The sequence below is a fragment of the Euphorbia lathyris genome, chromosome 9 (genome assembly GCF_963576675.1).
Source record: "Euphorbia lathyris chromosome 9, ddEupLath1.1, whole genome shotgun sequence".
Lineage (NCBI taxonomy): Eukaryota > Viridiplantae > Streptophyta > Magnoliopsida > Malpighiales > Euphorbiaceae > Euphorbia > Euphorbia lathyris.
The window spans coordinates 3635135-3659721 of NC_088918.1; the positions used below are offsets into that span (position 1 = coordinate 3635135).

The 24587-nt window shown below is 35.9% G+C and overlaps 1 protein-coding gene across 1 annotated transcript; it reads left to right on the forward strand.

Moving 5' to 3' along the window:
• The first annotated feature begins 562 nt into the window (after positions 1–562).
• LOC136205879 (uncharacterized) lies at positions 563–10357 on the forward strand. Its single transcript, XM_065996720.1, has 6 exons — positions 563–904; positions 3821–4079; positions 5563–5599; positions 6865–6970; positions 8096–8206; positions 9967–10357. The coding sequence occupies exons 1-6, from the start codon at positions 734–736 to the stop codon at positions 10081–10083; spliced, it is 801 nt and encodes a 266-aa protein (XP_065852792.1). The 5' UTR covers positions 563–733; the 3' UTR covers positions 10084–10357.
• The last annotated feature ends 14230 nt before the right edge of the window (positions 10358–24587 follow it).

Here is a 24587-nt window from a genome sequence, read left to right on the forward strand (position 1 = left end):
CCCATACCCGTCCCATTACCCTAACGGGTAATGGTTTTGATCCCATACCCATCTCATACCCTTTTATACAGGGTATGGGTAGTCTCATTAGGATCGGGTAGTATCGGATACCCGCGGGTACATTACCCGTTGCCATCCCTAGGTGGGACAGGGTCACCTGACGTCGAATCTCCACCAACCTTTGGGCCAGTTGCTAGGACTGGTTTAAGCGATCCATCCTAGTCCGCTAGGGACTAAGAGAGTCGGGCATCCGACCTTTGAGAAAATAGTGCGGGCCTTTATGAAACGAGGTTTAACTACAGGAATCCCCTCCAGAACGGAATACGGGACGAAATGTTCAAAGGGAATAGACCCCTTCGATAGGAGTTGGCTGATCAAGACTCAGAAAAATCTCAGCGTCACACGGGGCTTTGACCTGGCTCCGACCCGGCCCTGTGACAAGTGTTACCGATTATTTTATTCGCCACCTACTTAATTAATGAGAAAAATGAAAAAAATGAAAGATCAGCTTTTTGCCGGCTTTTTAAAACTTGTATAAATTTATGAACCATGTCCCTCACAGTTTTGATGTTTTCTTATTATCATAACAGAAAAATTCCTCTTCTCCTCAGATTCCGTCAGTCCGTCCCGCCATTTCTTTATCCAATCAAATACTCTCTCCTTTCTCTCTCGATTTGATTCACAATTTTGCTTTTCAGAAGCTCTCCCAATCTGCAGTCGTTTTCTAATTATCATGACTTTCCGGGGACTATTTACATGGTCGGATACCGAAATCAGTAACGGCGACAAACAAAATGAGGCGGCGGCGATGAGTCCAGAAAACGGAAAGGACACCGATGAGATTGAGAGAAGTAAAATTCAAATTATGAGATCTCATGTTGAAAGAGAAGATCCTGATGCTAAGGTTCGCTTCATTCCTTGCTTTTTCCGTATTATTTTACAGCTGATTTAAAATTCTGATTCACTCGCTAAAATTGAGATTTCCGATCGTTTTCATGTGTTATGATGGAGCTTTGATTGCTGTTCTAATTGAAGAACAGTAGATTTTTTTGTGTGAATTAGGTAGAAAAACTAGTTTGATAAGCCTTGTGTTTGAATTTCATTAGTTAGATTGCTAGAGTACATCTGAGAATTGAGAATATGTCGAGCGATTAACAATGGCGACTTTTCAAATTGAATTGTTTCGTAAACTTAGAATAGATATTCTAGCTTGGTTTCTTCGATTGGAAAAGAAATAGGGGAGGAAAAGAAAAGTTTCATTGACTTGTGTATCATAACATTTACAGTGTTCTAAAAACTGGACCCTTCTATGAAACAAAAAAAACTGGACCGGACCAGCTGGTTAAACCGGTTAGACTGCGAACCGGTCATATGTCTTGTTCGGTTATAGGTGCTACGGTTTAACAATGTTAAATCGAATTGAACTGGATCCCGATTCTAAAATAATATATAATTTATATTGTCGTTATTAGTCACATGTTGAAAGTTTTTTTTTTTTTTTTTTTTTTAAGAAATGTAAGCTAGTTTAGTGGTAAAATGTGGGTAGTGTTATTAGATGTTCCAAGTTCAAATCTCTCTATGTACATATTTTTTTTTTTAATTAAACATGAGTGAAAAATTAACCAGATCAAATCGCTCAACTGGATTCCATGGTTTATCCGGCCGATTCAGTTCGATTTAATAGCTATAGAAAAAACCAGAATCAACTGGACCAAAGATTTAACTGGTTCGCGGTTGAACCGGTCAGTTCTGTCCAATTTTCATAACACTGCATTTAACCCATTTTGAATAAAAATTTATCTAATTTGTTAATTTTTTTTTACATGACACAATTTTAGAATATCGCAGAGGCAAATGTTATGAAATAATATCACGGGAGGAGCTTTAACCCTTTTACCAGTACAATAACTCTTTATTTTTATTTGGGATAAGGTGTAAAAATACCCTAACGTTTATACCTAGAAGCAATTTTACCTCTAACGTCTAAAATGGTGCAATTTCACCCTAAACGTTGATAAGTTAGATTAATTGGAGAAATTATCCATCAAATTGTCTTCCCGGTCATGAATCTTGTCATGTACACTTCATATGTGTACATGACAAGATATTATATTTTGTATGAGTTGGATAAGAAAAATTCAAATATTTCACCGAATTTAAAAATATTAATCTTCAATTTTATATTATTAAATCACAAAAATATATAATATTTTTTCAGAATCAACTTACGTGCAATTGATGCAGAATAATGAAAAAAATATGTGTGTTTATAATAATGTCTAAAATTGACTCAACTTGTCACGTGAAGATAAAATTGCTCTTGACTACCAATATTAGCGGTAAAATTGCTCTGGTCTGTGAACATTAAGGTTTTGCACCTTATGTCTTTTTATTTTTATTTTGTTTTGAATTTACCTCAAACTTGTCTAATCTTATTATCCAAATTTTTATTCCCTTATCACTCCTTTGCTACATTTCACCTCTATTCTTCTTTTAAAATTCCACTTTAATCTCTATTTATTTTTTTTATTTTTTTCCCTAAATTAATTTTACTTTTCATTTCCTATACTTATATATTTGGCCTAATACACGAATAACCCAATGAACTTATCCAAATGTTGCAACTGCCCCCTCCAACTTTCAATTGTAACAACTTACCCCTCAAACTTGTCCAATTCTAACAACTTGCCCCTTAAACTTGTCCAATTGTAAAACACAACTCCAAATTACTGACATGGACTGCAATTGAAGAAACACGTGAAATACAAAATCTGCAACGCTTGTGGAGTATGATAATCAGATCTTTGGCGTGATACGAATCCGGGGAACTTTTTTACGGTTGCTTTAAATACGGGGTAAAAAAATTCCCAATTTAGGGTTATGTTTTACAATTAGACAAGTTTAAGGGTAAGTTGTTACAATTGAAAGTTGAGGGGGGCAGTTGCAACATTTGGACAAGTTCGGGGGGTTATTTGTGTATTAGGCCTATATATTTCTACTTTTTTCTAAAAAAATAAAAAAAGTAATTTTAACTATTTTTTTTTTTATTTTATCATATTATTTCAAAATTTCAAAATGATTATTTTCTTTTTTAAATTATAATTTTATATATTCTTTTATTTTAATAGTTGGAGTGGTTAATTTTAAGGCCTAATACACAAATAACCCCCTGAACTTGTCCAAATTTTGCAACTGCCCCCTCCAACTTTCAATTGTAACAACTTACCCCTTAAACTTGTCCAATTGTAAAACATAACCCTCAAACTTGTCCAATTATAAAACAGAACCCCAAATTGTTGACACGGACTGCAATTGAAGAAACACGTGAAATACAAAAGCTGCAAACGCTCGTGGAATGTGATAATTATATCTTTGGACCCAAAAAAATCAGTATTTAAGTAACCAAATCCTCAATTCTTCAACTTTTTCTTCTTCTTTTCGTTATTCCTATTCGTTTTTTAGTGATTTCTTGATTCAAAGTTTTGAGATATTATGATGATGAAAATGTGTTTATGTGGAGAAATAGCTCTATTGAAGATTTCATGGCATGATACGAATCCGGGGAAACGTTTTTACGGCTGCTTCAAGTACTTGGATAAAAAAAAATTCAATTTGGGGTTATGTTTTACAATTGGACAAGTTTGACGGGTTATACTTTACAATTGGACAAGTTTGAGGGGTAAGTTGTTACAATTGAAAGTTGAGGGGGGAAGTTGCAACATTTGGACAAGTTCAAGGGGTTATTTGTGTATTAGGCCTAATTTTAATTCCCATCTAAAAAGAGCTCAGCTTTTACCCCTTCCTGCTTGTCAATTTTTAGGAAGTGGATGATTTGATGATGAGGCGATTTTTGAGAGCTCGTGAACTGGACATTGAAAAAGCTTCTGCATTATTCTTGAAGTACCTAAGCTGGAAAAGATCATTTATGCCTAATGGATCTATTTCTCCATCAGAAATTCCAAATGAACTTGCCCAGAACAAGATATTCATGCAAGGATTTGATAAGAACAATCATCCCATTGTGGTTGTTCTTGGTGCCAAACATATTCCATATACTGGAAATATAGAAGAGTTCAAGCGTAAGTTTTTAAATTGAGAAAGTTACATCTCATTTTAGTTATGAACAGGACTCTAAATGAGCCGAGCCGTCTGATGTCCGGCTTGATAAAAATTTGATCGTGTTTGGCTCGATTCATAAACAAGTCACTGAACTTTAATGGTTGTCTTAGAATGGTTACTCAATTTTAATTTGTTTCAATAAAATCATTCAACTTTAAATTTTGTCATAATAAAGTCATTCCGACAACTTCAAGAGCAAAACGACACCGGAAAAGTGAAGTGGCTAGCATATAAGAGCATCTCCAATAGAGGGTGCCTAAAAGAGTGTCAAAACTTAACACATAATCTTAAAATATAATATTTTATTGTCTCTTTCATCAACATCACTTTTGGCAACTTTTACTTAAAAAATACTCCAATAAAGGTTGCTTGAAAAGTTGTCATTATAATCCTACAAATTATTATTTTATTATAAATATTAAAAATAAAAGGCTCCATATTTTATTATTTTTAGGAGAGGGACCACTTTTATATTAAAAAATAATTAAACAAAGTTGCCAAGAGGTTGCCAAAAATTGGCAACTTTCTTTGGCACCCACAATCACTCCAATAGTAGGCACTCTTCAAAAGTTGACAAACCTGATGCCACATCAGCTAGCACTCTTTTGGGCACCCTCTATTGGAGATGCTCTAAGTACTAGTCAACTTTTACTACTGATCGAAACAAAATGTGACCGACACCTAGATGATAAGTGGTTGCCATCTAGCTGACTAAAATAACACATGTCAGCTAGGTGGCAACCACTTGTCGTTTCGGTCAGCTGAGTGGTAGACACGTGTCGTTTCGATCAGCGGAGAAAGTTGACTAGTGCTGACGTTGAAGTCATGTTATATTTCCGGTGAGACAGATTGAAGTTGAGTGATCATTTTGAGACAACCATAAAAGTTCAGTAACCAATGGTGCATTTAATGTAAGCCGAACTTGAGTATGATTTTGAGGCTCGATTTGTAGACGAGCAGAGATTGAGCATGACGAAACTCGGTTCAAAAGCTCGTGAACAAGCTCGGTTATAAGTCCATGAAAAAGCTTGATTATAATGTTCATAAATAGGCTTGCAAGCCAGCTTGGTTCGATTTTTTTTAATAATAGTATTTCTATTATTCTACAAACGGGAAAATGAAAAACTACTTAGTTTTGTTCACGAACTTTGTTTGTGAGCTTGCTTATTAACATAATTAATGAGTTGTTCGCAAGCAAAGTTTATAAACAGAATTAACAAGCCGTTTGCGAGCAAAGTTCATGAAAAGAATTACGAGCATCTCTAAATGATCAGTTCACAAACAATTAATTTCCTTAAAGAGTCGAGTTCGAACAAGATTTTAAGCTTGAACCGAGCTCGAAACTCGATTAAGCTCATTAATTTTTTGCCAAACCGCGTATGAACAGAGCAAAACTTGGGTCGGCTCGATTAGCGCCCTAATGCATATTTCGACCTCTTGCAGGTTTTGTAGTCTTCACTCTTGAGAGAATATGTGCCAGGTAACCCAATTTTGTACTCCATTATATTTGAATGAGCTTCAAAGAATCAATGGCAGAACCAAAAGAGCAAAATTGAATCCTAAGCTACACATTCTTAAGTCCAAACAGATTGTGACTAATTATAGTATAAATTTTTGGAGCAGGGGCTATTAATGTATCCCATCCGTCTAGATAGTTTTTAACTCAGACTCTTCAAATTTTAATTTAAAAACTCTAACAATGAGTCTCTTAGAGACGCTTTTAGGATCCAATATAATGTAATCAAATGTGTAGTGTAATGAAATGGAATAGAATAGTGATTCCATTACCATGTTTGGTTGGTAAATTTTAATGAATTTAATAAAAAACGAAATTATCATTACAATACGTATGTTTATATTAGTTAAATGCAATTTTCATGTTTTCTTCACGTTTTTCTCGTTTTTTTTTTCGTTTTTCGCATTTCCGCATTTTCTTTTTTTCCGTCTTTTAATGTTTTTTTCCCATTTTTTTTTCATTTTTCGGTTTTTCTCGTTTTTCGTTGTTTTTCTTATTTTTGGTCTTTTCCTTTTTTCTCATTTTCTCAATTTTCATGTTATTCACATTTTTTTCTTATTCATGTATTTCGTTTTTTCTTGTTTTCCGATTTTCACGTTTTTTTCTCTTTTTTTTAATTTTTTCTCATTTTCGGTTTATTCACGTTTTTTTTCTTTTTCGTATTTTTCGGTTTTTATGTTTTCATATTTTTTCCGCATTTCACTATTAGTAATAAAAATACAAGGTCAGTCTTAATAAAGATTCATACCTTGTATTACATTTTTTGTATTACATAAATTTGTAAAGAAAAAATGAGTAATGTATTTGTGATTCAATTACGACAAAAATGATATGACTAACCAAATATAGTAATTAGTCTATATTATAATGAACATTCCATTACAACGTTCATTACAGCGTTGCAAACGAGATTTTAGTTGTTATTATTTTAACAGGATTTTTGTAATTAGATTAATATTAAATATATTAAACATAATTAATGTTTGAAAGGTCTGTTGTGACAATTAAACAATTAATATATGAAAGATACGTGACCATCAAACCAAATTTTTCAAATTTTTAGTAACTTAGAGCTAACAAAAAAAATCAAATTTATACGATTTTAATTTATAATTAGAATTAAATCTGCACTTTCTGTAGATCGTCTGGTCAATTTGGTACTTATTCCTAATTTTTTTTTTATTAAGTTAGATATCTTGAGCTTATCTAACCTTTGGCTTCGATCGTAGAATGCCACGTGGACAGGAAAAATTTGTGGCGATTGCAGATCTTGAAGGATGGGGATACACTAATAGTGACTTCAGAGCAGCTCTAGCTGTATTATCGATACTGCAGGTTCTTTTCTGCAGATTTTCATTTAAACTAATTCTAACTGCGGCTCTAATCGAGCGCCGAACCGAGTTTTTGATCTGCTCATGTTCCGTTCGGAAAAAATAAACGGGTTTGAACTGGAGCTTAACATTTTGAGCTGCTCGTGAGCTTCTAATTTTTTGTTTATAAGTTTTGTTCGTGAATAGCTCATTAATTATTATGTTCGTGAACTTTACTCAGGAACAACTCACAATTAATTTGAAATTCTTTAAACACAAAAAAAAAATGTAGTTTTAAAATCTACAAAATTAAAATTTCACATAAAAACAGTACAGTTTTACATTTTCTTTTTATAGAAATACTATTATTTAAATTTGGTCCTTAAAGTTGTCAGCCAGTTTCAATTTAACCCAAATTTAAGTTTAGGTATGAACTCAGTCTTGAAATTGATAATATTTAACAAATTAGTCTAAATACAATCAATTTCGATAGCTAAAAATTTGTTAAATTTGGTCCAATTTGTCAAATGCCAATTTCAGGGTTGAGATTGATACTTAAATTTTGATTTGTACGAAGTTGCCAACTTTAAGGGCTAAATTGGTCTTTAATTCTTAAAAAGAAAATTCAATTAAACTTGCTTATGAGGGTTTTCATGGACATTATAATCGAGTTTGTTCATGAACCTATAACCGAGCATGTTCGATAGCTTTCGAGTCGACGTCGTGCTCAAGCTCGTCTCGTTTATGAATTGAGCCGAACACGATCGAACTTTTATCTATTTGACACTTTCTTTTTGACACGTGAAAATCACTTTGACACGCAACAGAACATGTCTTCCATTTTCTATTTAAAAATACGGGGTTGTTTAATGAAATTGGACAAGATTAGCGGATTATTTGTAACTTTTGAAAGCTAAGTCAGCTGAAATTTTGGATCAAGTACATAGGGCAACAAATGTATTAAGCCTTAACAAAATGTCAAACCAAACTTGCCCATGAGGTTTTGCATGGACATTATTATCGAGCTTGTTCATAAACCTATAATCGATCCTGCTTGCAGGCTTTCAAATCTAGTTTCGCCGTGCTCAACTCGGCTCGTTTATGAATCCAGCCGAACACGGTAATACTAATATGAATGTTTTGTTGGCAGGATTGTTACCCAGAGAGGTTAGCCAAATCATTTGTAGTCCATGTACCATACATATTCATGACTGCTTGGAAGGCTATTTACCCTTTCATTGACGCCAAAACCAAAAAGAAGGTATGACAAACATTCAATATATATATATATATATATATATATATATCAACATTTATTTGTCAAAAATCCAATGGAGGCTAGTAAAATAGAGACCTAGATGGTACCAAGAACCTGTTTATCAGTAGCTATGTTGCACGGAAATTCCTCTTCAATAGCGTTCGTGTTTCGTTTTGGAAACGGAAACTCCCGGAAGCCAGTACAACATGTTTCCGTAAATATTGGAAATAGGAAACGAGTTTCTAGTTTAGGAAACCCTTTCCGCCGGAAAATACAATTCAAATCCATTTCCGACTATGATTCTAGCTAATTGAAACTCCCTCTTTAGCTAGAACTTCTTAATTGATGATAAAATCCGTTCTACAATTTCTAATTATTATAATTTTTATAATTATAAATATATCCCTATATTTTTTATATTTACATGTTTTCCCGCGTTTCTGTCTCCTATATTTTTTAGCAATAACGTTTTTTAGTGTCCGTGTCCCTTCCTGTGCAACATAGATCAGTAAATAACAGAACATTGACACATTTGTGTCTCCAAACAATTTATTTATGGTGTATTTGAAACTATTTTTTGTTTTGTGGTATTTGAAACTATTTCTGATTTATGGGTTTTTTGTTCGTTTCGGAAACGGAAACTCTCAAAAACCGTTTCCACACCTGCAAACACAATCCAATTCCAATTTCTACTATGATTCTAGTTATTGAAACTCTCTTTAGCTAGAACTTCTTAATTGAGAGTAATTCCTAATTATTTTTATTTTTTTACTTGACAATTGTTGAGTATAAATACCGATTTTAATTAATATTATACTTTTGATATTTATAAATATATCCCTATATTTTTAATATCTATACGTTTCCTCAATTTCTGTTTCTTTGTGTTCGTACTTGTTTCCGTGCAACATAGATCAGTAGATAACAGAATATCGACACATTGATAATCAATTCATAAACAATTTATTTATAATGTATTTGAAACTATTGCTATTTTTGTGATATTTTTAGTTCGCTCTGCCAGTCATAGTTGCGTGCCAAAAAAAATTTCGAACAGTCAAAGCAGCTCACCTATTCTAACAGGCGAACTGATTTCTTTAACAGTCTGCTTGTCAGACAGACGGACTGATAGACTTATGGCGCTATTTGCTCAAAAAAAATATATGAGAATCTCGCCATCAGGCACCATTTCTCCTGTATGACAAGCAGACTGCTCTGAATATCTGAAAATAAATAAATTTGGTGCACCATTATGACTGGCGGAGTACTAAAAATACCACAAAGCCGGAAATAATTTAGGGATTGGCTACAGAAGTGTCAATATTCCACGTATAACATGATACAAAACCCTAAAATGCCTAGGAATCTCTTTATAATTGGTCTTATTAGGCATCGTTTGTTTGTCGAAAAATATTATGTTTTAGAAAATAAAAATATTTTTTCCATTTTTGGCTACAACACCTGAAAACAGAAAAAAAAAAGTGGTGGGAGACTACTGTTTTCAAAAAGATAAAAAGGAATTGAGTAGGATTCCAAAAGTTTAGAAAACATTTTCTTCACTTTCTTTATAAATTTTTATATTGATTGACTTAAAATTTTCTATTTATTTTCTTAAGTAAACAAACACTGAATGATCAGAAAAATATTTTTCTGAATTATATTTTTCGATAAACAAACATACCTTAGATCATTTTGATTGAGCATCGTCTCTTTCTTTCTGCAACTTAACCTTATACTTATATATGGTAACCACATTTTTCAAGATGGTTTTTGTTGATGACAAAAATTTAAGTTCGACTCTACGTGAAGACATCGAAGAGAGTCAACTGCCTGATATATACGGAGGCAAACTACCATTAATTCCTATACAAGATAGCTAACGCGTTCACTTGCGTTGCATAAAAAGCTTGAGAATTTCTATCATGTTTCTAAAGTAATACACCTGATCATTTAAAAAAGAGATGTATACCACTTTAATTATGAGAGATTATTTATGTTAAACAAATAAAAGTGTACAAGTAGCATCAGTCGGATGTATTGCTTCAGGAGAATTGTAAAATTTTAATTCGAGAAACTGTAAATTCGATGAACGGAGGATATGTTGTTGTGGGAACTTTGATTTGTAACATTAAGAGGATACTTTCATTGTTATAATGGTGTGTGATTTTTAGAATAGATTTAAAACAAAATTAAGGATTCCATTAAGAATCAAAGAGCAAAGTATTTGAGATACAAAGAGAAGGGACATCTAGCCAAACTCCAGAACCTGACATAAAATAAAACACTCTACCTAATATGAGCATCGTTATTTACGGATATTCTAACTAAAGAGAACGTACAGCTATCAAAAGCTCTAGATAAAGAGAACAATCTTCAACAAGAAGACTAAAATAATTAGAATATGAGATATTGTTAATAAGGGCCTGAAATAAAATAGCAGAGTCAATCTCGAACACTATACGGATAATGACCATCGAAAAAACCCAAGGCATAGCTTCTTTCAAGCTTAAAATTTTAGCAAAAAAAAGGATCACAAAAACCAATAAGTAGGTCATTGGCTGCACCTTTAAAGTGACCGAACTCATCACGAATGACATAACCAAAAGCGATGGAGTTTGAGTTAACAAAAACTGAGCACCTTTTTTTGGAGATGATTGAAGAGTTGTTTAATCAACGAGATGTGCATGAAATTCTAAAAATTACCAGACCACAACAACAAAGCCCAAACTCAATTATTTGGCAACGTACTACAAATAGAAGATATTCAGTAAAAAGCGCCTACAACATGGCAGTGAGAGAACTGGAGCCAAATGATCCTCTTCATCTCGATGCAGATTGGAAGCTAATTTGGGGTACTACTTTACCATGGAAGGTGCGATTCTTCAATTGGAAACTTGCACGGAATTACCTTCCCATAGAAGCTCGTTTAATTGATAAAGGAATTGTTGTTCCAACTATATGTGTGCTGTGTGGATGCAAACTGAAGGATACCTGGCACCTGGGAGTCGAATGCTCAGTAACTAAGCGACTTTGGACAGATGCACGATTGATGACAGTTGTGGAAAATCACGCTCCACAAGCTGATAGCTTCAGGGAATTTTTGTTTTCTTTACTTGGAAGCATATCCGAAGTTGATCAAAGGAAAGTGTTGATGCTGCTCTGGAGCATTTAGAAGGCACGAAACGAAAAGATTTGGCAATACAGGCCGGTCCATCCACGCAAATCTCAGTAACAGCCGCTGAAACTTTACGCAGCTGGGAATTAGCACAAGCAGCCGAACTGAACGACCACCGAATGTAATGTAGGGTTGTTGACTATGGCACTGTCCCCACATAATTTTCTGAAATGCAATGTTGATGCTGGTATATTCTCGGATCAATACAGGGCGGGTGCAGGAGTTGTCCTTCGTAACTCTGAGGGACTCTTCCTTGCGGGTTGAACAGCTCCAATCGATAGGTTGTGTCTGTAGGAAAATAGACAAGCCTAGGTGCAGCGAAATAATAAAATTTTATCTATTTTATCTATTTCCCTTTTCCAAGATCTGTTAATAGTTATTTCATACAATGAGGGATAGAAAGTAATACCTTTAGTGAAGAACTATCTACAGTTGCAAACGAAGTTCCCACAACTTCTTATAATCAACTCGTGAGCAACGAACGTTTTTGTTCAAAACAGAAAAACAAAACTAATCAGTAATCAACCTTTAAAGTATAGCAATCACAATGATTGCCTCTAACAGAAATCGATACGAGATCAAAGAGGGAGTAAGAAATAAAGTAAATTAGCCGAGACGAAAGACGGAATGGTTCCTCTTCTCCTTCTAATTGAGTGTGTCGAAATTTAGGGGTTAGGGTGTCTATTTATAGACTTCTCAAAACCCTAATCCCAGTTGTGTTAGATAATTAAATAATTAGAATCTTATTCGGAATAGGATTACTAATTAGATAATTAAATAAACACTTTAATATTATCTAAATAATAACTAATTATATCTAGATAATTATTATCAATCAAATTAATAATTTAATTATTGTTAGGGATAATTAATTAGAGTTTCAATCACATAAAACTTCTAATCAATATTATCAGATAATCATTTAGTTTAATTTATAACCATAATCTAATTATAATTATTAAATCAAACTAATATCCCTATTTAATATATAAATTTCAGCCCATGCACTATGTCTCACTAATTTACATTTTCGTCCTCCGATTCCAAGTCTCATATGCGACCCATTAGGTTCTTTATTGCCACTAGCTGTATATATCCTTTGAAATTATTCATCACGATTAATTCCAACATATATATATAACGGAATACCGTCGCGAGCTATTACTAGCATAACCTATGATATTCCCCCAGAGCAATTAAGAAGTTAGGTTGATAACTGACGTTAACCTTTCTGCATTAGGTACAGTATAATACGATCTTTCATCAACTATATCCTATCAGTCAATTCCTTATAACCATGGAACGTGTCAAGGTTACATATAACGAAGAGTTTGGTTTTACTTGTACAGGTTGGATTCAACAGTTGACACATTAGATAAATCAATCCATACTGTTATCTCAAGTCGGGTCCCAGTCCTAATGAACTCCTTCACCGGATCCATATAACTGTTTAGATATCTAAATATCTAAAGGTTGTGAGATCAGCTTTCTGTCTCGACAGAAAACACTGTTACATGCAAGTCTCAACAGTAATATACCAACCTCTATAACATATTACTTGACTTGGGTTTACTTTAAGTTTATTGATCTTATTATAAAGCACAGTCTCACTTCATGCTTGTATGAACACTTTATAATTACTTAAACAAACTTAGGATTACTTTCTTTATGAAAGATTTGTGCCTTTATATATATAGTTACATATTAATGCTATATATATATCTGATTAAACAAATAATCAAATAAACAATTTATTCATTAATATTAATATCCTAAAACAATTATCTTTAGGACACTAAACTCCACCATTCTCCCACTTGAGCTAAAGCCAATTGTTCTTGAAACTAATACCAGAAGAACTAAGATGTTTATCGTGAGCTCTTTGTGGTAATGGCTTGGTCAACGGATCTGCAACGTTGTCCTCAGTAGGCACTTTTTCTATTCTCACATCTCCCCTGGCTATAATCTCCCTAATGAGATGATATCGCTTGAGATAATGTTTGGATGCATTATGAGACTGTGGTTCCTTTGCTTGTGCAATGGCTCCATTATTATCACAGTACAGAGTAATAGGATTCACAATGTCAGGCACCACTCCTAGTTCCGTTATGAACTTCCTAATCCAAACTGCCTCCTTTGCCGCCTCTGCAGCTGCGATGTACTCTGATTCAGTCGATGAGAAAGCAACACTTCCTTGCTTGGAACTCTTCCAACTAACTGAACCTCCATTCATGATAAACTGGTATCCTGATTGGGATCTATAATCATTTTCATCAGTCAGATGACTGGCATCTGAATATCCTTCAATTTTTAATTCTCCGTGTCCATATATGAGGAACATATCTTTAGTCCTTCTAAGGTACTTAAGAATGTTCTTGACAGCAATCCAGTGATCAAATCCTAGATTCCCTTGATAGCGGCTCGTCATACTCAATGCGAACGCCACATCAGGTCTAGTGCAAAGCATGGCATACATGATCGAACCAACCACACTGGAGTAAGGAATTATAGCCATGCGATTCTTATCACTGTCCGTTTTAGGACATTGATCATTTGATAACTTGACACCATGGACCATTGGTAAGTTACCCCTTTTCGATTCATGCATGTCAAAACGTTTTAGGACTTTGTCAATATATGTAGACTGGGATAGTCCAAGCAGTCTTTTCGATCTATCCCGATAGATCTTAATCCCCAAGATATAAGCTGCTTCTCCCAAGTCTTTCATGGAGAAATTACCCGATAACCAAACTTTTACTGTTTGCAACATTGCAACGTCGTTTCCGATAAGTAGTATATCATAAACATATAGTACTAAGAAAATGACTGAGCTCCCACTTATCTTCTTGTAAACACAAGCCTCTTCAGAGTTTTGTTCGAAACCAAATTGTTTTATAGTTTCATCAAAACGCTTGTTCCAGCTTCTAGATGTTTGCTTAATTCCATAAATGGACCTTTGAAGTTTGCAAACCTTGGTTGCATCCTTCGACGTGAAACCTTCAGGTTGCATCATGTATACATCCTCAAGCAGGTTTCCATTTAAGAAAGCTGTTTTCACATCCATTTGCCAAATCTCATAATCAAAATGAGCGGCAATTGCAAGCAATATTCTGATGGATTTGAACATGGCTACTGGAGAGAAAGTCTCATCATAGTCAACTCCTTGCTTTTGACGATATCCTTTCGCTACTAACCTAGCTTTGTAGGTACTAACCTTTCCATCCATGTCCGTCTTCTTCTTGAAGATCCACCTGCACCCAATGGGTTTTATCCCTTTGGGTGGATCAACCAAAGTCCACACTTGGTTAGTATACATGGAGTCCATTTCAGAATTCATGGCTTTAAGCCATGCTTTAGATTCTGGACTAGCAAGAGCTTCTTCGTAGGTTTCGGGTTCATCGTCTAACACGGGAACCAGTTCGTTATCTCCCACTAGAAAACCGTATCTAACTGGGAGTTCACGAACTCTTTGAGATCTACGAGTGGGATATGACACTTATGTTTCATCTAGTGAAACAGGTTCGGGCTCGACTTCCTCTTCCGCGGTTTCAGCATATGATTCCTCTTGAACTTCCTCAAGCTCAACTACGCTTCCATTTTGTGTTTCCTCTAGAAACTCTATCTCCAGAAACACTGCGTGTTTGGATACAATTACTTTCTGATCATCTGGATGATAAAAGTAATATCCCATGGTTTCTTTTGGGTATCCAATAAAGAAACACTTGTCAGATTTGGGATCTAATTTATCTGACACAATGCGTTTAACATATGCTGAACATCCCCATATTCTCATAAAAGAGAAGAGGGGTTTTTTACCAACGAACAGTTCGAATGGTGTGGAACTGGCGGATTTGGTCGGAACTCGGTTCAAGGTAAATAGGGCAGTTTCTAAGGCATAGCCCCAGAATGATTTTGGAAGAGATGCGGTGCTCATCATGGATCGTACCATATCTAGTAAGGTTCGATTTCTCCTCTCTGATACACCATTGTGTTGTGGTGTATAAGGAGGCGTCCATTATGAGCATATTCCACATTCATTTAGATAATTCATAAATTCTTCTGAAAGATATTCCCCACCTCGACCAGATCGAAGTATCTTAATAGTTTTTCCCGTTTGATTTTCAACTTCATTCTTAAAGCATTTGAATTTCTCAAAAGCTTCTGACTTGTGCTTCATCAAATAGATATATCCATATCTAGTATAGTCATCTATGAAGCTAATGAAGTATTTGAATCCTCCTCTTGCTTGGACTGACATAGGACCACATACATCAGAATGTATTAGTCCTAGAGTGTCTGATACACGCTCACCTTTATTGCTAAAGGGTGTTTTTGTCATTTTTCCTTTTAAACATGACTCACATGTTCCCATTGATTCACAATCAATTGAGCCTATAAGCCCATCTTGATGTAGCTTAAGCATGCGTCTCTGGTTTATATGGCCTAAATGACAATGCCACAAGTAAGTTGAATTATCTAGTCTAAGTCTTTTGGTATCAATTGTGAAAGCAGAAATCTTATCATTCAAAATATAAATCCCATTTAATTATATTCCTGAAAAATAGAAAATGTTGTTTCTATAAAATTCACAATTATTGTTCTTAATTGAAGCATGAAAGCCATCATCAACTAGAAAGCTAATAGAAATAATGTTATGAGACATCTCTAGAACATACAAACAGTTCCTTAATTCTATTATAAGTCCTGATCGTAGATGTAGATCATAATCCCCAATCGCGAGCGCGGCAACCCTTGCACCATTTCCAACTCGCAGATTCACGTCTCCTTTCTTCAATTCCCTAGTCTGCTTTAGTTCATGTATATTCATACAAATATGAGATCCACATCCGGTATCCAATACCCAAGATTCAGACTGCGAAATTGAGTTAATTTCAATATAGAACATACCAGAAGTTGAAGCATCGTTCTTTCCCTTCTTGAGAGAAGCTAGGTACTCTTTACAATTTCTTCTCCAATACCCATCTTTACCACAGAAGTGGCATTCCCCTTTGGGCTTCTTGACTTGCTTTCCTTTGGCTTGGGCTGCCTTGCCTCCCTTGTTCTTCTTGGGATATCTTGGATTGGGAAAATTCCCTTTCCTCTTCTTTGATCCCTCAATCACAAGAGCGGGTATCACCTTATCTTTCTTCATGTTGGGCTCAACAGTCTTGAGCATATTGGCGAGCTCTTCAAGAGAGGTATGTAAGTCATTCATCTGGTAGTTCATGGTGAACTGGGAATAACTTTCTGGGAAGGACGTAAGAAGCAAGTCAACACTTAGTTCATGATCCATCGCAAAGCCAATACTAGAAAGTTTGGTGATATAGCCAATCATCTTGACACAATGTGTCATAACAGATGTGCCCTCTTGCATCCTGCAGCGAAACAACAGTTTTGATATTTCAAAACGTTCACATCGATTATGTTTCCTGAACAGCTCTTTCAAGTGCATGGCAATAGAATAGGCATCCATCTCCTCATGTTGCCTTTGCAGATCTGGTGTCATTGATGCAAGTATGATGCACCCCGCGTGTTCATCATTAGATCTATGCTTCTGATAGGCATCAATCTCTTCAATGGGTGCATCATCGGCCGGAACAGCGGGTATCGACGTATCCAATACATACCCTATCTTTTCGAACTTCAAAACAATTTTGAGGTTACGAAACCATTCGGTGAAGTTTGAACCATTCAATTTGTTATCGGTAAGGATATTTCTTAGATCGGTTTTCGACATGATTGTTTTAGAGTACGATTTGTTTATAACCTGAGAGTGAGAAAAAGTGACGGATGTTATTCATTTGTTTAATTCATTTACAATTTAAATAAGTTAGACTTTTATGTTTTTAAATTGCTCCCACTATTTTACCAAATTAATAACCCTCCATATTAATTCGAAGGATATTCAAAAAACACTTTAGTGAGCTAGAATCCTAACTCCTAAAATTTCACCTTGAGTTTACTCAACAAACTAAGTTTTATTCATTAGGTAGATTCATGCAATCAATCACATCAACAATGCGACTTCTAGGTTATTGGGTTACTAACCACATTAGTAACTGATATGTTTCGTTTATCAATCCCAACCACATTGCCCATTAGGTTAGAACAACATGAGTTTACTCATCCAATTATTCTAACCTAATCCAAGTCGTTACCCTGTATTCGTGAAAATGATTTCCGATAATTCAGGTGTTACCATAAGACCCCGAGCTTGAGTTTACTCAACAACCCTAAGGCCCCCAGTACTGCCGGCTGAATTATAATATTAGGGAGGGGCAACCGATTTTTACAATAACTCGTTTATTGACTTAACTTTTGATAAGTGAAATGTTCATTTCTACTCTTAACTCTATCACATTGCAAGGATTTCAGTTAATTCACCACAAGCGGCCATTTGGATATATCTCCCACTTGTCGGGAGTGACGAATGCTCAATCTGACATTAACTATTATGCAATTACTTTGTGTGATACCCAACCCTGCTCTCACACACCCCAGGCTCTCACCTGTTGGATCGTGCTCGCACAAAATCAAAGTATTAGACTCCATAATCCAGAATCACTAATTAACGAATGTTTGAGTCTGAGGATTAGTTATACCTACTAATACTAATGAGATGAACAGTTGACACATTAGATAAATCAATCCATATTGTTATCTCAAGTCGGGTCCCAATCCTAATGAATTCCTTCACCGGATCCATATAACTGTCTAGATATCTAAATATCTAAAGCTTGTGAGATCAGCTTTCTATCTCGACAGAAAACACTGTTACATGCAAGTCTCAACAGTAATATACCAACCCCTATAACATATTACTTGACTTGGGTTTACTTTAAGTTTATTGATCTTATTATAAAGCACAGTCTCACTTCATACTTGTATGAACACTTTATAATTACTTAAACAAACTTAGGATTACTTTCTTTATGAAAGATTTGTGCCTTTATATATATAGTTACATATTAATGCTATATATACCTGATTAAACAAATGATCAAATAAACAATTTATTCATTAATATCCTAAAATAATTGTCTTTAGGACACTAAACTCCAACAGTGTCCAGTTAAAGAATGTGAAGGTATTGCTCTACTACATGGACTTCGATGGATAGCAGAACAGCAACTGGAAAATGTTATTTTTGAAACTGATTCGAGACTAGTTGCAGAGGCTATTTATGCAGCGGAAGATGCTCTTATTGAATTTGGAGACATTATTAGTACCTGCAGAACCATTTTACTCTCTAATGTATCTTACTCAGTACGTTTTGTTCGAAGACAAGCTAATGAGGTGGCTCACACACTGACCCAGTCGTTGGCTCATTAATGAATTTCTTTGCTTTCAAAAAAAATTGAGCACCTTTTAGAATAGATCATTAAGGTAATAATTGTTGATTTATTTCTTAAATTATTAATCAATATAGTTTATTAGATCACACCATTTCCAACATATTGTTTCACATATGCTAATAAAATGTAACGGGAATAAAAGTTCAAATTGGCCCTTAAAGTTCTAAAGGACGGATCCAATTAAAAGTCCCATTATAGATGGATTCACTTCCCTGAGAAGTGGTCATTAAAAAATCTATGAAGAGCGGATACTGTTGAAACGCCTTTGCACATTATTTTGATTTGATAAAATTATGTAAAGTATATTTAAATTACCATGATAAAATATTCCAACATATTAAATTTAAATGCTTTGATTTATTCATACTAATATGTTTGTTCAATGTTGAGTTAATTGATCTATAAGAATTAAAAAGACATTAAAAGATCAAGGCCCAAAAGACCACAAGAGAAAGTCAAAGCCTAAGTCAATAGTTGAGAGCCACACGGCCCAGCAGAACAAAACCGAGACCAGCAGTTAGAAGAATCGAGAAGCCTTCTCAATAGCTTCATGCCGAAGCTGCTGAGTCAAGCAGACAAGGAAGTCAGATCAGTAGCTGGCCTGAACAACTTGGAGACAAAGTCTTTCCAATTGAAGAAAATCTCAGAAGACATAAAAATCTGTCGGGAAGACTTTACTAGAAGAAGTATGGATTGTCTGACGCTACCAACCAGATAGACCTAGCATCTGATGAAGGTAGAAGATGCAACGCTCTCATTGGCCGATGACGCTGAGCACTGACCGAGCGAAAGCGACAGGAAGCCGTTTCCCTCCAACGGTTATTTCGAAATTCGAAATGACTGAGGGCTCAGCTGTCACTATAAATAGGCCTCTCAAATGCTTCATCCACATAGATCTTCATCAAGTCGAACCGCCAACCACATAGAAACTTGAAGGTTCTGTTTTGAAAACCAAAACAATTCTTACACCAATTCTTATTTTCGTGTAAAAGCCTATAGTGAAGTATTCATCTAAAGTGTTCTTCATTTTGTTAGAACAAACACCGAGTTGAGTGATCTGAGAGCTGAGTTCAGGAATAGACTTAAGTGTTATCTCCTAACTCACAACAGAAGCAGTTTTAGTCAGCAGTTGACTAAACTTGCCTCTGATCATACTCAACATCGTTGTGCTAAAAGACTTAGTAAAAGTCTTTGTTAAAAATATAAGTCAGCCTTACGTGAAAATTTTAAATAGTTCCTAACCCCCCCCCCCCCCCTTGGAACTAACTTTGTCACGTTACATAAGACCAACAAGTGGTATCAGAGCTTAACAAGCTCAGTTCACAAGATAAAGCTATCTTGAGTTGATCCCTATAATGGCTGAAAACAGCACTCGTTTCCTCCCTGGAAATCAGACAACTCAGATACTCCCTGAGGGATTATCTATCTCTAGGCCTCCACTGTTCTTCGGGTCTAACTATACCTTTTGGAAGAACATGATGAAAAATTTCATTCAGGCAAAAAATATGAGTGCATGGCTATCTATAGTCTACGGCCCATTTGTTCCCTTTGAAACTGTTGACGGCGTAAAAGTCGTTAAGGAAGAGGCTAAGTGGTCATAGGATGACCTCAAGAAACTACAAAATCATGCCTCGACTATAAAAATGCTTCACTGTGCTCTAGATGATGCAGAGTACAATAAGATTTCAGGTTGTGAGTCAGCACAAGAAATCTGGAAGAAGCTAGAGGTCACCTACGAAGGAACCGGCAAGGTTAAGGAATCCAAGGTGAACTAGCACATGTGGTTGTACGAGATGTTCGAGATGAACGATGGTGAAGGAATCTCTGAGATGAACTCAAGATTCAACAACATAATCAACGAGCTCAAGAGACTCGACAAGAACTTCACTGAGGAAGAACAAGTGAAAAAAATACTGAGGAGTCTTCCCAAGAATTGGCAGGCGAAGAAAACTGCTGTTGAGGAAGCTCAGGACTTTACTACCTACAAGTATGATGAGCTCATTGGATCTCCGCTGACCCACGAGATCTCAATGAAGAACTTTGAGGTGAAAGAAAAGTCTACAGACAAGAAGCAAAAATCTCTTGTCATGAAAGCTGACTCTATCGATGGGGACTCATCGGATGATGAAGTAATGGCCATGTTCACCAAAAAGATGAAAAGTTTGTTTCACAAGAATGAAAAATACAGCAAGAAGCCATTCAAAAAGAATGATAAATACAAAGCTGAGTCAAGCGACAGTAGATACAAGAAAGAACGCTCAAAGCCCATTACCTGCTCTAAATGTCATCAAACTGGCCATATCAAATCAAGTTGTCCAACCTTGAAGAAGGACAAGAAGAGCAGCAGAAAGGCAATGATGGCTACCTGGAGCGGCAGTGATGAATCATCATCATCAAAAGCTGGTGCCACTGAGTCAGCAAACATCTGATTCATGGCTGATGAGTTTACTGAGCCTTGTACTTCTGAGCAAGCTGAACCCTCATATGCATCAGACAATGAGGAACACTCTACTGAGGTAACGTCTCTACCTTTGCTCAGAAATGAAATGATAAATGCCCTGAGTGATCTTTACACACTTGCTAAAAAATGTAACAAGAAAGTAAAAGCACTCAGCAGACGATGTGATGAGATAGGGGAGGTCAAGCTCAGTGACCTTCGACATCTTCCCCAGGACAATACCAGGCAGGATGAAACTCTAAAGATCATGCATAGGTTTGTCACTGAGGTCCAACCAGACTCAAAGAAACTGAAAAAGGACATCACATCTATTCAGAACCAACTCGGGGTTCCGAATAAAAGAAATTTCCAACAACACGCTTAGTACTCAGGTACTGGTCAGCGGAGATGGAATCCCCAGAAAAATATCCAATGTGACTTTTGTGGGAAGAAATGACATACAACAAAAGTGTGTCGCCATGCTCAGCACTTAGGTGCTGATCAGCGGAAATGGATTTGCCAACAAAAGATCAACTGTGACTTTTGTGGTAAGAATGGTCACACTACAAAGGTGTGTCACCACCGAGTAAAATATAATGTATCACCTGCTGAGCCTAACAAACGAGGACCCAAAAAGCTTTGAGTACCTAAAACTAACTAGTGTATTGCAGGTTGGCCTGAGGTGTGCTGAGAAGTCAAATTTATGGTACATTGACAGCGCATGCTCGAGGCATATGACTGGTGATGAAACTCAATTCATCACACTCATGCATAAACATGAAGGAAGCGTAAGTTTTGGAGACAACAAAAAGGGTAAGATAGTAGGTTCAGGAACCGTTGGTGGCAATCCTACTATTGAGTCAGTCTCCCTAGTCAGAGGACTTGAATATAACCTACTGAGTGTAGCTCAGCTGTGTGACAGCGGTAGGAAAGTTATATTTGATGCCTCTGGATGTAAAATACTCGAGGGAAAAATAAATGAATTGATTTTAACTGCCCCTCGTGTTGACAATGTTTTTATGCTGAATTTGGAAAAGAAGTTTTCAAAAAATATGTGCTTAGTGTCAAAAGAAGAAAATTCCTGCCTATGGCACAGGAGACTTGGTCATGTAAGCATGGACCTCCTGGCCAAATTAGCAAGAAAGCAATTAGTTGAGGGATTGCCCAAACTTAAGTTTGAAAAGGATCAATTATGCAATGCTTGTCAGTATGGAAAACAAACTAGAAAATCTTTTCAAAGTAAAAACATAGTCTCAACCAAGCGTCCATTAGAGTTACTGCATTTGGATCTCTTCGGACCAGTCCAGCCGCTGAGCTTGGGTGGTAGGAGATTTTCCTTGGTCATTGTAGATGACTTTTCTAGGTACACTTGGGTCATCTTGCTCAGTAGCAAGGATGAAACATTTGAGATGTTTTCAACACTGTGTAGAAAACTTGAAAATGATAAAGACCTAAAAATAGCTCACATCCGAAGTGATAATAGTGGAGAATTCAAGAATCAATTGTTTGATGAATTCTGTGAAGCTAGCGGCATTGACTATAACTTTTCTGCTCCTAGAACTCCTCAATAGAATGGGGTAGTTGAAAGGAAGAACAGAATTCTGGTTGAAATTGTCAGGACAATGCTGAGTGAGAATAGGCTTCCAAAGTACCTTTAGGGAGAAGCTGTTAACACATTATGTTATATACTCAATACGGCTCTAGTCAGATCTAAACTGAGGAAAATCCCCTATGAACTTTGGAAAGGACGAAAACCTAACATAGGATGTTTTTGTGCCTTCGGTTGTAAATGTTTTATTCTAAATACTAAGGACAACCTTGCTAAGTTTGATTCAAAAGCTGATGAAGCTATCTTTTTAGGCTACTCAACAAACAGCAAAGCATATAGAATTTTCAATAAACGAACTCAGATTTTAGAAGAGTCTGTTCATATTGAGTTCGATGAAACTAACCCTAAAGAGAAGGTCAATCGGACGACTGAAGATGATCCCAGCTCAGCACCTACTGACCTGAGTACACCTACTGAGTCACTCCCTCAAGGGCTGACTAAAGGTAAAGACGAAACTCAAATCATTTTCACTGACCAATCTAAACCTGCAAATATTGTTGAAACACAAACCGCTAAAGATATTACACTGTCGAGAGAGATCAGAATTCCAAGAGGACATTCTGAAAGCAACATTCTCGATGTTGCTGAGAACACTCTGATGATAAGAAATCAACTCAGGAGATACCTCAGCAACGTAGCCTTCATCTCAGTTCTTGAACCGAAGAATTTTTCAGAAGTTGAGAACGATGAGTTCTGGATGGGTGCAATGCAAGAGGAGCTTGACCAATTTAGAAGGAATGAAGTATGGGACTTAGTGCCAAATCCGAAAAGCCAGAAGACTATAGGAACAAGATGGGTCTTCCGCAACAAGCTAGATGAACAAGGGAACGTAGTTAGGAACAAAGCCAGACTTGTAGCTCAAGGCTACAGTAAGCAGGAAGGTATTGACTATGGTGAGACCTTTTCCCCAGTGGCAAGGCTAGAAGCTATTAGAATATTGTGTGCTTATGCTAGCTTTATGAACTTTAAACTGTTTCAAATGGATGTCAAGAGTGCATTTCTAAATGGAGTTATAAATTAGGAGGTCTATGTTAATCAGCCACCGGGGTTTGAGGATCCTAAGTTCCCAAACCACGTTTATAAGCTTAAAAAGGCTCTGTATGGTCTGAAGCAAGCACCACGTGCTTGGTATGAAAGACTAACAAGCTTTCTGCTGACTAGAAATTATGTCAGGGGAAAAGCTGATACAACCTTATTCCTAAAGAAAAAGGATAAAGATACCCTACTAGCACAAATCTATATTGATGACATCATATTTGGTGCTACTAATGAGTCTATGTGCAAGGAATTTAGTAAGCAGATGCAGACTGAGTTTGAAATGTCAATGATGGGAGAACTCAACTTCTTCCTTGGACTTCAAATCAAACAAGGCAAGAATGGCATCTTCACCAGTCAGACTAAGTATGCAAAGGACATATTGAAGAAATATGAAATGGACAACTATAAGTCAATATCTACCCTAATGGGCACTGATATTGTCCTCTATGCTGACGAAAATGGTAAGTCAGTAGACAGCAAATTGTACCGAGGTATGATTGGCTCTCTACTCTATCTAACGGCAAGTAGGCCAGATATTCAGTTCTCAGTATGTTACTGTGCAAGATATCAATCTAACCCTAAGGAATCTCATTACATAGCTGTAAAAAGAATCCTAAGATATTTGCAACGCTCAGTAAATGCAGGTCTATGGTATCCCAATACTGATGAGTTCACACTTCTTGGATACACTAACGCTGACTATGGATGAGACAAGCTGGAACGAAAAAGCACCTCAGGAGGATGTCATTTTCTTGGAAGCTGTCTTGTGT

Bases quoted from the DNA above. Each gene is read 5' to 3' on its own strand.
- LOC136205879 (XM_065996720.1), top strand. From the start codon at position 734: ATGACTTTCCGGGGACTATTTACATGGTCGGATACCGAAATCAGTAAC. The intron at 905-3,820 runs GTTCGCTTCATT...GTCAATTTTTAG, and splicing joins GAGAAGATCCTGATGCTAAG to GAAGTGGATGATTTGATGAT. The intron at 4,080-5,562 runs GTAAGTTTTTAA...GACCTCTTGCAG, and splicing joins AAATATAGAAGAGTTCAAGC to GTTTTGTAGTCTTCACTCTT.